Source organism: Manis pentadactyla, chromosome 1 (assembly GCF_030020395.1).
Source record: "Manis pentadactyla isolate mManPen7 chromosome 1, mManPen7.hap1, whole genome shotgun sequence".
Taxonomy (NCBI): domain Eukaryota; kingdom Metazoa; phylum Chordata; class Mammalia; order Pholidota; family Manidae; genus Manis; species Manis pentadactyla.
The window spans coordinates 123,544,243-123,558,853 of NC_080019.1; the positions used below are offsets into that span (position 1 = coordinate 123,544,243).

The 14,611-nt window shown below is 51.4% G+C and overlaps 1 protein-coding gene across 2 annotated transcripts in view; it reads right to left on the bottom strand.

Annotated features, from left to right (window-relative positions):
* Nucleotides 1-3,731: 3,731 nt before the first annotated feature.
* XXYLT1 (xyloside xylosyltransferase 1) overlaps nucleotides 3,732-14,611 on the bottom strand; it is a 165,704-nt gene continuing 154,824 nt past the window's right edge. For both annotated transcript variants that reach the window (XM_057501364.1, XM_036875274.2), the window contains one exon: nucleotides 3,732-6,799. In XM_057501364.1, the coding sequence (XP_057357347.1) occupies nucleotides 6,403-6,799 (397 nt within the window). In that variant the 3' untranslated portion in view covers nucleotides 3,732-6,402. The remainder of the gene's footprint in view (nucleotides 6,800-14,611) is intronic.

Sequence of the window (14,611 nt, forward strand, 5' to 3'; positions counted from 1 at the left end):
CACCTGACACACAGAATTCTCCACCAGGCTGCAGAGGGAAGCCTGAGGTCCTGGGCCACAGGAGGGGGTCTAACACCACTGGGGGTTCAGAGAGGGTGTCTGCCAGCCCTGAGATGAGTCTTCCCGGAGGAGCAGAAGGAGGGAAAGAAGAAAGGGGGTGAGCAGCAGGCAGGGCACTCCAGGCAGAGCAGCATGAGGAAGCTCAAGGCCCACCCCACGCCCCTCAGTCCCACAGGCCATTGTATGGACAGACTGGATCTGGGTTGACATGGGTATGTCACACGGACTTGAGACCAGGCAAACACTCTCTGCATTTCATACAGTTTCCATTCCCTTGTCTTCTGGGACCAAGTGACTGCAACCTGCCTGAAAAGATCCCGGCCGTGACCCAGAGCGCTCCTTCCCTTGCCCTGAGCGTGCCAGAAGGCTCCCTCGCACCCCTCACTCCCTAGAACACGACACTGACTTGACTCTTCAGTGGTCATTCCCACATAGGCCTTGAATGATAGGCTCCTTTCATTTATGAAGGAGGTGGGTACAGCCTAGAGACGACAAGTAACTTGCTCTGGATCACACAGCAAGTCGGTGGCAAGGGCAGGGCAAGGATGAGAATCCCAGTGACCCGAGAACCAGGATGGAACAGAGTCCTTAGCTTATACTTATCCACAGAGCTCAGTGAATTTCCTCATTCCCAGAAAATGGTAATTCACTGTATTTATCATATTAATAGCCACCATGACTAGGGACTCTAGCTCCAGAGTTGGGACCAGAGAGTATATTACCTATGTTATCTCAGTTAGTCCCCACAATGGTCAGCAGATAGGTAATTGGGAGGCACAGAGAGGTCAAGTACATTCCTCAAAGCCACACAGCCATGCTCTCTCTCACCAGGAACACCTATCTTGGGATTCTTGTCTCATCCTCCAGGAGGCAGCCCTCACCCCCAAGGTCATGGGTGCACCTAGAGGAGGATTCCAGGGCCCCATCTTAGACCACCTCACTGTGTGAGAAGTTCTGTCAGAGTGGGGACTGACCCACCCTCTTCATCTCTGTGACCCCAGAATCCAGCACGCAGCAGGAGCTTGGTAAATAAAACATGCAAATCAACAGTGTCACAGCTGGGGTGTCAGCTTGGGTCCCCACCCTCCAAAGCCCATGTGGTTTCACAGAATTCCACTGTCTCTTCCCACACCCTAAGCTGTGGGCAATTCTAGCAAAGGCTCACAATGTTGACATCATCCCTGGCACGGGCAGCTGCCCTCCTGTGTTTGGTGGGGCTCTAAGCCTTTGGAAGTTACCTCCCCTGTCTGCCAAGGTAGCTGAGGTCCTGCTCCTTGCTGCCGAGTGGCAGGCCCATGCCTGTCAGTGTCCTGAGCCATGAGCAGCTCTTGGAAAGCACAGAGGCAAGTGGGCCACTGGGCTCCTGCAGGGATCCATGGCAGGGAGAAGGACAGAAGACAGGACTTTGCTCCTACAAAGGGCAGGTGACCTTCCTTGGTGTTGCTGCTGCGACTGACCTGGCACCATGGGGCAAGCCGGACTGCAGCAGCGAGGCAGTGCCACCACGGAGAGGCAGCAGCTAGCACAGGCAGCCTGGCCTGGGCTCAGGGAGGGTACCAGGAAACTTGAACGCAGGCAGAGCTGAAGCAGGAAATGCCCCGAGTTGAAGGACTTATAGAAAAAGAGCAAAGAGTAGTTCAGAAGAAAGCTGAGGAGGAAGATGCCGGAGGAGGGCTGTTGGCAGCTGCACACACCCTGGTGTGCTGCCCAGATCCCCCTCCAAAATGGGGCCTCATGCCCTGGGGAGTGTGGGCTGCTGATGGCTCAGAGCAAGGGCCCTACCCAGGCTCTACCTGGCTGAAGGGAGCCCCCTTGCCCAAGGGGGCTCTTCCCCAGGGGCAGCCTGTGCTGTGACTAGACAGGAGAGGGTTGAAGGCCTCCCTCCAGGCTCCAACCAGGGCTTTGCTGCAAGGCTGCCCCAGTTCGGGAGCTCCGTGTGGGACTGGCTGAGGCTTTTGTCATGACTGCTTGACAGCTCACCTTCTCCCTGCCCCCTCCTGTCACTGTCCCCCAGCGCCCCCCCACTGCCCCTGAACACTTTCTAGGAAGCTTTCTGCACATAAACCTCCATCTCAGGGTCTGCTTCCCCTGGGGCAGCAGAGGCCCAGTGGGGAAAGGTGGAGAGTGGTGTGGGATCAGAGCACACAGTGGTTTGGATGTGGGCTGAGATGGTAGGAGCCCCCAGCAGGGAATTCAAAGCATGTAGGGTGGCAGGGGGTTCCTGGGGGCCCCTGGGGAAGAAGGCTGGGCCACGGAAGCCAAGCAGGAGGGGAGAGGCCACAGAAGCACCAGAGGGATGATAAGAGGGGATGGTTGTTATGGCTTCCTGGATTGGAGATAAGGTTAGTTTTCCTGAAAGTTAGAACGAGCTGAGATGGACTCAAGTTGACCATTAAGTGGCCTGCCCATGACTGTCAACAAGGGCTTACATTTTCCAAAGTAGGTGTCACTTTGCCTTTTAAGAATATCGACATTCCTGCCACCTTACGGCTCCAACCGTTGCTTAAACAGAAGTGGATTACCTACGTCCCTGACAGCATGCCCTGCAATGCAACACTCTGCACACACCTGGCACGAACTCAGCTCCCAGCTTCACACTGGGTGTGAAGGTGTCCTGTGCTCTGGGAGGGGTCAGGCCCAGGCTGGATGAGGGCAGAGGTGGAGGGTAGCTTGAGATTTGGCCGAGGGTACTTCCTGAGAGTGGGCAGGACACCCATGGGGGAATGCAAGCATCTCCCCTAGGACAGCTTGGGTGTGGGGCCAGAGGACCAGGGCTGCAGCAGGCTGTTATTCCAAACATGGTCAGGAGCCAGGGAAGTGATTGGAGATCTAGTCCAAACCTCTTACCCCCTTGTTTTTTAAAAAAGAAGAAACTGAACCCAGAGAGGAAAGGGGTTATCCAAGGATCCCCAGACCCCTGGACATACCCAGGCCTCTGCAGAGTGGTGGGGCTAACAAAAAAATTGGACAGACTACAGCAAGCATCTGGTCCTCCACTGGGCTTAGGCAGATGCCACCAACACATTTAATGTGCCCCAAATGGCTGCCATTTATGGTTTAAAAAGAATAATTTAAGTACTAACTATAGGATTTCTTTGCTGTGTATTCTCAGCTTACCAAGCCCTTAAGCCTTCCTTTTCTTCCTACAGCACTCCTTGAGGGAGATCTCATTACCTGTGCCTAGAAAGAGGGAAAGAGGTGATCTTGCTTGTCCAAGGCTGCACACATGAGGACAGAAGGTGGATTCAAAGCCAGGCCTCTGCCTTACATGCGGGCTGCTCTATACAGACCACCCTGCTTGCTCAGAAATTTTTGTTCACCCTGCCAAACTTCACAATCAGCGCTACTCCTGGCCTCCCATGTTGACATCACCCAGGAAGTCTTAGAAGGAGCAGGGGGTCAGCCTTTACCCCAAGCAGGTGCCAAGTCACAGCTGCACTTGCTGCCTTACCCCACAAACTCAGGGTGTACTCTGGGAAGGGGGCCCACTGAGCCAGCACGCCTCTCTGGCTTGAAGAGATGCTATTCACAGGGGTGCTGTAGTGTGGTTCTGACACACTTGCAAGAATAAATCTCTTCAACAAGCCTGCGAGCCTTCCAAAGGCCATTACCATTTGTGTACTCAAAAAAGATCATGGAATCAGAAATGAATGCAGAGTCTGGAGATGCTATTATTAGGTCACTATTAATTAGAGAACTAGGGCATCCATAGGGAAAGTTGAAAATCCAGAGCCTACTTAGCCAAGAGTATGTTTTCCTATGGGAGACAGACAGTAAATACAACCAACAGTGAGCTGTAAAGTGGCTACGCTGATGCTTGCTTACAACAGGAGGGAAGGCTGGTGGCTAGCATTTCATGGCATTTATTATCTTTACTACAAAACTCATTTGTATTTACAATGGAAAATATAAAATTAATGTACATGAAGATAAAAAGCACCTTAATCTTAGTACCCAGAAATGTTCTCTTTTAGACTTCTGCTCTACTCATTTCCTTCAAAAGGAAAGTTAAACACAACACAATTATGTTTGTATTGCTTTGGTGAAAGCAGGATTCCCATCAAGAATCAGCCTCCAAAATTTGTCAGAGAGCCGCTTGTGGTGAAGCCCAGGAGCACACGGTGCCGTGCGGGTCTGGCTGGATTTCCTGTTTTGTATCATGTTGATGTTCACCAGGGAGCTGTAAGGCCAAGGATACTGATGACAGAACAGGGGCGCTCCTGAGTGGGGATTTCAAAAGTGAGCAAAGTTTGGCTTTTGCCCATTTTGATCAACCAGTTTATGTTTTTTCCTTGCAATAAAGAGATGCTCATAGCTATAGAACTACTTTAATTATTGAAATTAATGCAGGAAAAAATACCTTTGTTATTGTGAGTCTAAAATTCTCCAGCATTTTATCTACTTTTCTCCATCGAAATGATTGTGTTTTTTTTTTTTAATGCAGTGTTTGAAACACATGGTTTTTTAGGAGTTGAACTAATGAAATATAGCAGAACAGGTTCTCTTTTTACTGATGTGCATATACACATATATATGTAATTTAAAAAATGAAATTAGGATTGTACTGTACATATAATCTTATATTTTGAAATCTTTATTTAATAGCACATTGTAAGCATTTCCCAAGGCATTATTCTTTAAAACTATTATTTTAATGCCTAAATTATTCCATTATTCTAAATGGATGTAACATTTTTCCACTCCCCTCAACATTTTAAGTTGCTCCCAATTTTTTTCTATTATAAAAAATGCTATGATAAATAATGACTCTCTGTTCACATCTCTCATTATTACAATAAATTTTAGAATTTGAATTATCTTCATGAAGTTTCCATGAGCATTATCAAGTGTATATAAATCCCCTAATACAATGCTTGGCACACAGCAGGCATCCAATAATTAGTAACTATAAATAGGAAATCAAGTACCTAAGAGAACAGGCCCATTCTGTCAGAGCCCAGAAGAGACAAATGTGCTCCATTTCGTCAGGGGATGACAGGCACAGACAGTTTGGGGTAAGGAGGACCGGAAGTGATGGGGTAGGTTTTGCTCCTGGGAGCAGAGGGGCCTGCCAATACCTAGAAAGAAATGATTCTCTATTTGACTTGAATATAACATTACTAACCTCCGCACTGCCCCTTCAGGCATGTTCCCCCTTAGTTCTCAGAGACCCACTGTGCCCATGCCTTAGCCTAATCATGTGGAGGGGGAACTCTGAACAACATCGATTACACTAGTGATTCAGAATTTTCATAGTGATGGAAAACTGATCAGAGAACAAACAACGTAAATCATTGTGTTCTCAAAGAGTATTTAGTAGCTATTCTCACTCCTGCTAAAAAGAAATAAAAAAGCAAATGAAATTGAAATAAAATAAGATAAAAATCCAATTGTTCCTCAGGGATTTCATCTGGACTATGCAAAATGACCACTTCATGTTTGCAGCTTACTCAAAAGAGAACTCATTAAAAGAAGAAATAAAGAAACGATACCCTAATTTCTTCTGAGCTATACAGTCTGACATGATGCAGTAAGAAACTCACAGGAAGATTTTTTAAACCAAGAGACTGGATTGTTTATAAGTCTAAGGGCAACACCCATTCTAAGCCACATGGTGACACTCATGAACTGCTAGGTTCCTCTTTGCAATGAGTCTTCTTAGTCCAGACAACTCTACAGCCTGTCTTGGAGGCAGCCAATCTCAGTTCTTTCATGGCAGATTCGATTTCTGAGCACAGTCTAGTCACCTGAAGCTGGCTTGGATGAGGTTCTGTGATGCTGTTGGGAGATAAAAACTATAAAGGCTAAAATAATGTGTCATGTGGGCCACTGCTGGCCCTAAAGACCTTCTCCAGAGAAGTGGTGGCCTTTATACCCACACAATGTAGGCATCGTGGGAACGAGCGCAGAGCCTTGTGGGGTGTGCAGGTGGAAGGTTCACATTGTTTTCTTGCAAAATGGAAGCCTGTGAATTTAAAATAAATTTATATTTGGTCCAAGAAAGGCTGGCTCATAAGAGGATTTCCATTCTCTGCGGTCTGAAGGCAAGGGGCAGTTTTCTTCCCTTCCTTCTCTTCAAACTTGCTTCCTAGCCCATTGGAAGATGTCTGCCCCTCATGAGGCCTGGTTCCCTGGAGGGAAGAGGCCCCGAGGACCAGCAGTGTGCAGGCCAGTCCTCACTGGGCACCTCAGGATGGTGACCCACAGGGTGGGAGAGCTGATCACAAAGGACATCCCCACAGTGTTTCTCTAGGGGCCCAGACACCGCCTGGGCCTGTCTCAGAGGCGCCACTTTCCTTTTCGCCGATCCGGAGACCCGAGGCCTGGCAGGTGAGGATGTGCCTAGACCTCTGGGATAGGGGTGTTGCAGTTCCCATGGTAGATCCTGACGTGACCCTCACACTGGAAGTAGGCCTCAAAGACGTCACTGTAGCCATGGTCCCTCCACCAGGTGCAAAGCTGCCGGTTCCAGGTGCAGTCCAGGACATGGAAGAGCTCGGGATGCTCCATGCCGATCATGGTGAAGAAGTCCTGGTCCCCAAGGTGGCCGCGGAAGTGGTACTTGTCAGCCAGCCGCTCCACCTGCGCCGGCTCCAGCAGGCGGCTGTAAAGCGGGGACTGGCGCATGGCCTCCAGGTTCAGAAGCATCACCCCACTGTTAAAGCCAGGGAGCCCTTCAGGGGGAGGGCCCCCAACCCGGGTCTTGGGGTTCTCATGGCGAAACTGCCAGAATGTGTGCCTGGGAAGAGGAAAGAGAACAGGTTTAACCCGGTTGCTGCAGGTAAAGTACTTTGCCAGACCTATTTCACTGGAGAGAGATACAATTTTTACCCCAGTTTTACAGCTATGAAAATTAAGACATTCTGAGGTTCAGAATTTGCATCATCAACCCCCTGAGCAAGTAGCAGAGCTGGGACTTAGGTCAGCCAGCTGACTCTAAGCCTCATGTTGTTCCCACCATTCTCTGCTTCTTCAGGATGACACCATCACCACCACTGATAACATCTGTACGGATGTAGCAAGCACAGGAAAGGCGTATGTACTCCTCCCCACATGAGATGGGTGCTCTATGAGATGGTATGTCACTGCCCAGCTAGGGAAACTGACACACAGAGAGGCTCAGTAACTTGCCCAAAGTCACAAAGCTTGTAAGCAACAGAAGCAGGGACTAAACCCAAGCATCGGGCACCACTGTCCACTCTGTAAGATAGGAACTTTCTAACTCCCTTGTCTTTGTGATCTTGAAAGGATATACAAGAAAGAAGGGGAAGCAACTCTGAGTGGTGATCTGGTAAAGACATAGGAAGCTAAATGCAGGCTGAAACAAAATCATTTTCTGCTTTAGAACAAGCTTCATTCATTAAGACCCCAAGTCTAGCATTTCTGAAAGGCTGGACAGGGGCTAGGGGTGTGACCTGACCCGGGGCACTCACCTGTGGGTTAGGGAGAGAAGCAACTGTGGAACAGTCAGGCGGCATTATGGTTGTTTCAGAGGGACCGTGACCTCAGCTTCTGTCAAGGCAGATTGAGAAACCTGATCTAGGCCCATAGTTCACGGATGTCAGCGCCTAAGGAGCCCTCTCAGACCCGCTATCCAGATGCTTTCACTTGGAAAAAGGAAGGAGATCCAGACAACTCTCTGTGGGTGCCATGATCACAGCACTGGCCACTGTCCTCCAGCCACCTCCCAGGAGCTGTCCTGTAAGCTGTGAGGGGCGGCCAGCAGGGGAGAGAGGGACACAGCAGCCCAGGCCCCACAAGCCCCGAGATGTGGTCACAGCAGAGAGGACGGCCACTTGGAGTAAGGAGGGAAGATGGAGGACCTCCGTCATGGGCAAGGGGAGTATTCCACATCAGACCACATCTCTCCTCTTTTTATCAGCTCCACCCCTTTCCTAGCGAGTCCTTAGGGTTGGGAATGCATCACAGGATCACCAACCCCGCCCCTAACTGGGAAATGCCACTCCTCTGGCCTCTGACGGAGACAGCTTCCCCGACCAGCCACAGGGTAGATCTGTGGGTGACACGTGTGGCGCAGTGGAAAGAAATCCACAGACCCAGCCCGGGGTGGCCTAAAGCGAGCCACCTTCCAGTTCCCATTGCTCTGTGCCTGGGAATGGACAGACCTGCCTTGAGGTCTCACATATCACAAAGGGCCCTGAGAGTTTGATCCTGGCGAAGGGAAAAGCACTTCCTTCGGACATTCTTACCAGTGGAACACACAGGTTCATTGTTTGAGTTTTGCCGTAATTGGACTGTGAGTGGAACGGAGCTCTGGCGCCTGTTTGATGATAACAACCTTGGCAAAAATAAGCTTCCAAAGCAAAAGGAGATGATGCTAGAGTCCTTCTAGCCACATGAGCCTGCGGCAATGGGATCATAGCGGGGCTGGAATGCAGTGTGGCAACTGTTTGTTCATTTTACCATATTTCTTCCAAATGGTTAATTTCAGGACTAGGTTGCAAACCAGTTAAAATTCTACCAAACAGATCTGGGCCACCACAGCATGGTAGAGAACTCCTCCAACGAGGGATGGAGGTGCTCTGCTCCCCAGGCACTCAGTTCTCCCCGAGGAGTGAGAACAGAGGCTCTCACCAGGAGCGGGGTCAGGGGAAAGGAGAGGGCAGCAGCAGAGGCAGAGCTGGCGTCTGGGGGCGTCGGGGACACCTCAGAGGCCACCACGCCCACTGGTCCTCTGTACTCCCCCTTCAACCCCAGTTTCATCTCTTCCCTTCCCAGAGGACCACGAGAAGGAGAACGTGGCATGGGGGGTGGTGTGGGATGCGTGGTCATGTCCCCCACCTCCAGCCCAGCTGTGAGGTCTCCTCAGCTACCATCGCCTCTGCTACCTCAGCCCTTCTCCCGGCTCCCACCCAGCAGGACCCTGGGAACATAGAAATAACCTACAAAGAATAATGGAAAGGCTGGTGCAGTTCAGGCTGTGTAAGCGTCAATGTCAGGAACCAGGGGCAGGAAAATGTCAAGACACAGTGGCAGCTGCCGAGAGAAACCGTGCTGCTTCACCAGGCACTCAGCCCAGCCCTCCCATCTGTGTGGCGAGGAGCAGGGCACCGTGACAGTGTGCTTGGGTGCTTTACAGGGGTCCAAAGGCTTTCTGTTTCTACTTCTGAGCAAGCTGAGAGCAGAAGAGGCCATTGTCACCCTTATAAACCTCAGCAGGGAAGCTCCCCCAGTCTTCCCTCTCTCCACCAGAGTGACTTGGCACCAAATTTGCTGGGTGCAGAAGAGTGGGGCCAAAAGCAGGCAGAGAAGGACAGAACATCCTTCCAGGCAGAGACCATGACCTAGGAGGCTCTTTGGGATCACAATGCCTAGTATGGCTGCTCAATCAGAGCAAAGAGGGATTTTATAACAAAGAGCCAGAAAGAACCCAGTCTGGGACATCACCATGTTATGATCTGTAAGGAGAAGCAAAGGAGGGACAGGAAATTGGAAATGTGAGCTGCCTGATTATCAGCTGAGGGAGAAACACAAACTGGAAATGAACCAATGATTCTGTAAGTACAAAACTGCTTCCAGGGTTCCCTTGTTTCAAACATTCCTACCATTCCAAAATGAACCCAGAAAAACAGCAGCCCCTTAGGAGAAAGGTGGGTTTCTCTGGCCCATGTCAGCTGTTTTTTGTGGAGGAATTGAGCCAGTCTTGCGGTAGAGAGAATGATAAAGGCCATGGAGGGGAGCAGAGCTCATGTAAGGGGCTCTGCCCCATGTAAGCCAGCCTAACGAGGCAGTATCAGCAATCCTCACCCACAGAGGGTGGCGAGGGGTCGAGGCCTCTTCATCCTCTGCCTCAGCTCCTTCGGCTGGGCAGCACAGGGACACTATGCTCAAATTTTACCAGGGGGACAGAGGGCTTGAATTTGTCCAGGCCAGGGCCCTGGCTGGAGTCCAGGGCTGCTGATCTCTAAGGTTCCTTTCATCTCCGACTGCCTCAGATTCCCAGGCTAATGTCCAAGGAACAGCATTTAGATTTCAATCTTGTTTCTGAATTTGGCTGGCACACCCTAGGCATGGGCACCAGGGACCAGGCCATTGGTGATCAGCTGGTGCGACCGCTTCACTGACTGGGGGGTCAGACCCAAGGGCTGCTCTGAGGTGGGTCAGAAAGTGCCCCAGACACTTGCCCCCTCACAGTGCCTGGGGCTGACCACATATATTCACAGGGACTGCCAATGGCACGTGCTGAGGCTGGAGGAAACCTCTGTTTGAATGCAGGTATCTGGTTCTGAGTCCTGGAGCTCCCAGAAGTTTCTCAGATCAACTTCCATGCACACAACCCAGCCATGTTGCCCTGCTGAACAGTCTGGATTTGGGCCTGTGCAGAGGCTGGTTGCATCCTCCATGGCCACCTGCAGACCCACACTAGAGGTTTCTGGTGTTGCATATGATGTTGTCCTTACAAATCTCAGACATGAAACAGAGCCTTCTTGGCCCGACAGCCCACAGCTTGAACTCAGCCTGAGTCAGCAAAGGCTTCTAGAACCTTCCTGGCAAGTCTTGGGCAGCCTGAACAGGCTCAGTGTGTGTTCCCATCCTTGCTTCTCCCCTCTTGGAAGTGATAGTGGAAAACTCTAAGCCTTAGTAGGTGAGAAAGACTAACCCATGAGAAAAAACTCATGAAGAGATATGGAGGCAAAAGGGTCTGTGATCTGGGGTGACGGGACTAGACCCACACTAGGTAGGTTTCTTCCCCTTTAGGAATAACTACCACTGCAAAACAAGCCCCTGTGCAGATGGTCCATTCTAAACATTGAGTCCTTCTAGAAGTCAGTGAGGCTTGTCAGGAAAATGCAAATTTAAAAACTTCAAGCACATTCTTCCAGTAATGGGTGATAGATTTTCTAAATGTCTTGTATTGAGTATGTGCTAATTAATCATCACAAAAAAGACTATTTAAAAATAGTGAACTAGTTTTCATGAAGAAAATCCACGTTTGTGGAAAGAGGTATCTGAAATAATTTTGAAAAGTAAAGTAATTTCTTCCCTTCAGGCCTTCCCTTGATGATCACTGCCAAGGTCACTCCAAGACTCTCAACTAGACGTTGGTCAGAGGATCTAAAGCTCATGTTCACCAGAAAAGAGCATATATTGCCATGAATAATCTTCCTCCTCCTCCTGCCACCCCAAATGCATGCACAGACCCTGCCCAGCGCCATGCGCACAAGGAGTGGCCCTGTCGCCATGGGCGCCCAGCCACAGAGGTGCAGACAGCTTTCCCTGCTCAGGTCCTCTCAGGGTGTGGTGGCACCTCTGAGACCAGCCCACGTCCATCCAGCCAGACAGAAACCATCTGGAGGTTCCTGTTTTGACATGGCTTCTTGCTTCAGGGAGTCTGGAATGATAAAGGTGACCCACATTTTCTCTCTTGTTCCCCAAGCTGCACCAGCTATGACCAACCCATCTCTGTGGAACTCTGTAAAGCCTGCCTGCAGAGCGTTGGCATCATGGAGGGTGAACACCCTGGCAGTCCTTCAAAAGTCCCACAGTCCTTTCCCCAGAGTGCTCTGGAAGAGCAGCCTGAGGCCTCCATGAGGCTCAGTCCAGCCCCTGAGGCTACTCCCCCATCCCACAGGAGGGGTGGGATGCCTTCCGTAAATGTCAGCCCTCCTGGCCTGCCCCATCGTTCCCCATATCCATCCTGCCCAGACATCTCCCGGGGCTGCCCTGGAGCTGTGGACACAGGCAGCAGGGGCTGGGGAGTCCGCTGTCACCCAGTCTGATAAGCAGCTCTAGAGCATGCGCATGCTGGACCTGGTGAGGCCACCAAGGGGTAGGACTGGGAGAGGAAGATGGGGCAGAGATGATGGAGGAGGCAGCGGCATCGGGGGGTGCGGCTCAACCAGGTGTGGGGATCTGAGGAGCTTCAAGCCTGGGTTACCATAGGGGGGTGGCCCTAACAGCCACGGCAAGGCTGGGAGGAGGAAAAGGGGCATGACGAACAGAGCCAGTGAGAACGAGGCGTGGGAAAGTCCAGGGATGCGGAAAAGCCCAGCAGGTGGCTGGATACAGAGCACAAGCTGAGTGGGAAGTGGGCATGACGGCATTCTGGAGTGCTCCGACATTTAGGGGACAGGGGGGAGGGGCCAGGAAAGGTGCAGGCCTTGGAGCAGCCCAGCCCCTGTCCGCAGCCTGATGTGCCTGAGTGCCCAATACTGACGTAGGCCATGGGCCCCTTCTGCTGCGGGAACCCCCGAGGAGCCTCACAGACCTCCAGCTGGACCTGCAGGCCCACTGAGTCTGCTCCGCCCTCTTGTCCCCAAGTCCTGTGACCAACGTGCCCCCAGCCTTCTTCTCCCACCTCCTCATCCCCATCCAACCCGTGGGCCTCCTCCAGACCCTCTTACTGACACCAGTGCCCATTCCCTGCCTCTCAAATACTGATCTGGACAGAATGATACCGCAGACAATGCTAGGCACTTTAACCCTCCCATCCCCAGAAAGAGACCAACCCTGCCGCCACTCCCCTCGGACCCCGGGGATGTATCCTGGCTCCCCGCCACCCACCCACACTTTCTGGAGCTGTCTTCCCACATTCCTGCAGCCTGCAGCCTCAGTCCAGGTGCCTCCTTGCCCTCTTATTCATCACCTCTGCCCACCATCCATACCCTTTTCCCATCTGCTCTATCCTAGGAGCATCCTCAGCACATTCAGTGGCAATGGTGGCCTCACATTGGCCTCAGCATTCTTCACACCCCACCTGAGTCATCCACTTGGTTCTCTCACTGTGAACCAGGCCAGAACTAGACAACACTCTGCTCCAGTGATGGGAACTGAGACCCCTCTGACCTCAACATCCTGCCTCTCCCCGAGGAAACCTGCTCACTGGCCCCTCGGGAGTCTCTGGGGGCCCATCTCTCCCTATTCGCTAGATCCGGTCTCTCCTGGAACCCCCGGTTCCTCAGGCACTCTGAACTGCTCCCCCACCCCCACCAGCAGCTCACTGCATGTGAGAATATGACCAGGCTGAAAGCGGCAGAGGGTGGGAACTTGGAAATGCTGCAGCAGGTGACTGCCCTCTGAGACAGGGCAGTGGTAGAGGCGGAGGCGGGGCGGCTGGCACTGGGGAGCACCTGAACAGGAGGGGACAGATGCAGGGAAGGCAGAGGCACCTCCCAGCCAAGACAGGGTGGAGGAAAGAATGTTCACAAAGAGGGAGAACTGAGTACGTCTATATATCGAGGGAAAGGAATGTGGATGCCAGACTAGAGGGAAAAGAAACATAGGGTGAATGGCAGCATGGGTACTTGAGGAATGACAGTCATGATAATGGCTAATATTTAGTATTTACTATGTGTCAGGCCCTGTTTCAAGTCCTGAAATGTATTAACCCACTTAATGTTTGTAACAAACAAATAAAGTATATACTGTATCTCCACTCTATAAATGGGCAGTGTGCGGTGGGACATAGAAATCATCTGCCCACGGACACAGAAGCCAGGCAGAGGAGTACGCCAGGAAGGGGGAAATCCTGGCGTGCCTCTGACTCTAGAGGGGGGACAGCAGGGAGAAGGCACAGCGGCAGTGGGACTTAGGGACACTGGAAAAGCTCATTTTTGGTGAACTCTCATCTTAGGGAGTAAAAGGTGATGTCATCTATGCAGATAGCGGGGCTAGGGTACAAATAAGGGTTTGAAAAAGAGAAATGGTTTACAAGTGCCCCTGGAAATGCAATAAGAAATCAATAAAAGATGGATGAACAGATTTGCCCAAGGGCAAAGGGTGAGTGGAGTCAGGGAACTGGGGGACTGGTAACTAGCATGTGTTATTCAACTTTATTTCTTGAGGGCCCAGCACGGGCATTTGATTCACAGAAGACCTTTGAGAACTGTGTTTCAAATGGATGAATGGGTGGATGGATAAAGAAATGAAAGAACAAAAGATTAAGAGACTGTAAAATCAGATGAAAGAAATTTAAAACAGAATGTTGAATGAAGGTGGAACAATAGTTCAGAAAGGCAGTTGGGGAGAATGTGCCCTGGGCCTGTGAGCTGGACCCCGGAGTCTTCACTGGACAGCCAGGTCTACTTCGAGGTGAGGACAGAGAAGGCGAAGCAGAGAAACTGGCCCGAGCCCAGGAAGGCACATTTGTGATGAGATGTCAGTGTGACAAAGGTTAACAATGGTTATTTGAGTCATGGGTGCCACAGCCCTCTGGACAATGCCCTTTCTAGCATGGGCCTTGGAAGACCCCCTGGCCTACAAGAACTGGGGCTTGCACATCACTGCTAGGGAGCAGCTCAAATCTGGGGGGAGGGCCAGGACCCAACCAAGAGATGGCAGGGGCCGGCAGCCAGCAGGCTGGGCTGGTGAGGACCCCCATGCAGCTGGCCTGGTGGACAGGCCCCAACTCAGCTCCACAACCTGCGCTCTCCCTGAATTGAGGCTAAGGGAGGGACTCTCATCCAAGTGCAGAGAGAGTCACCTTCAGAATTGGCTCACTGCCCCCAACAGCCCCATGGCACTAGGGGACACAGGAGAGAAGTGTCCAGGACAGGCTGGGTCTTTCCGGGACAGTTAGCAGAATGCAGGC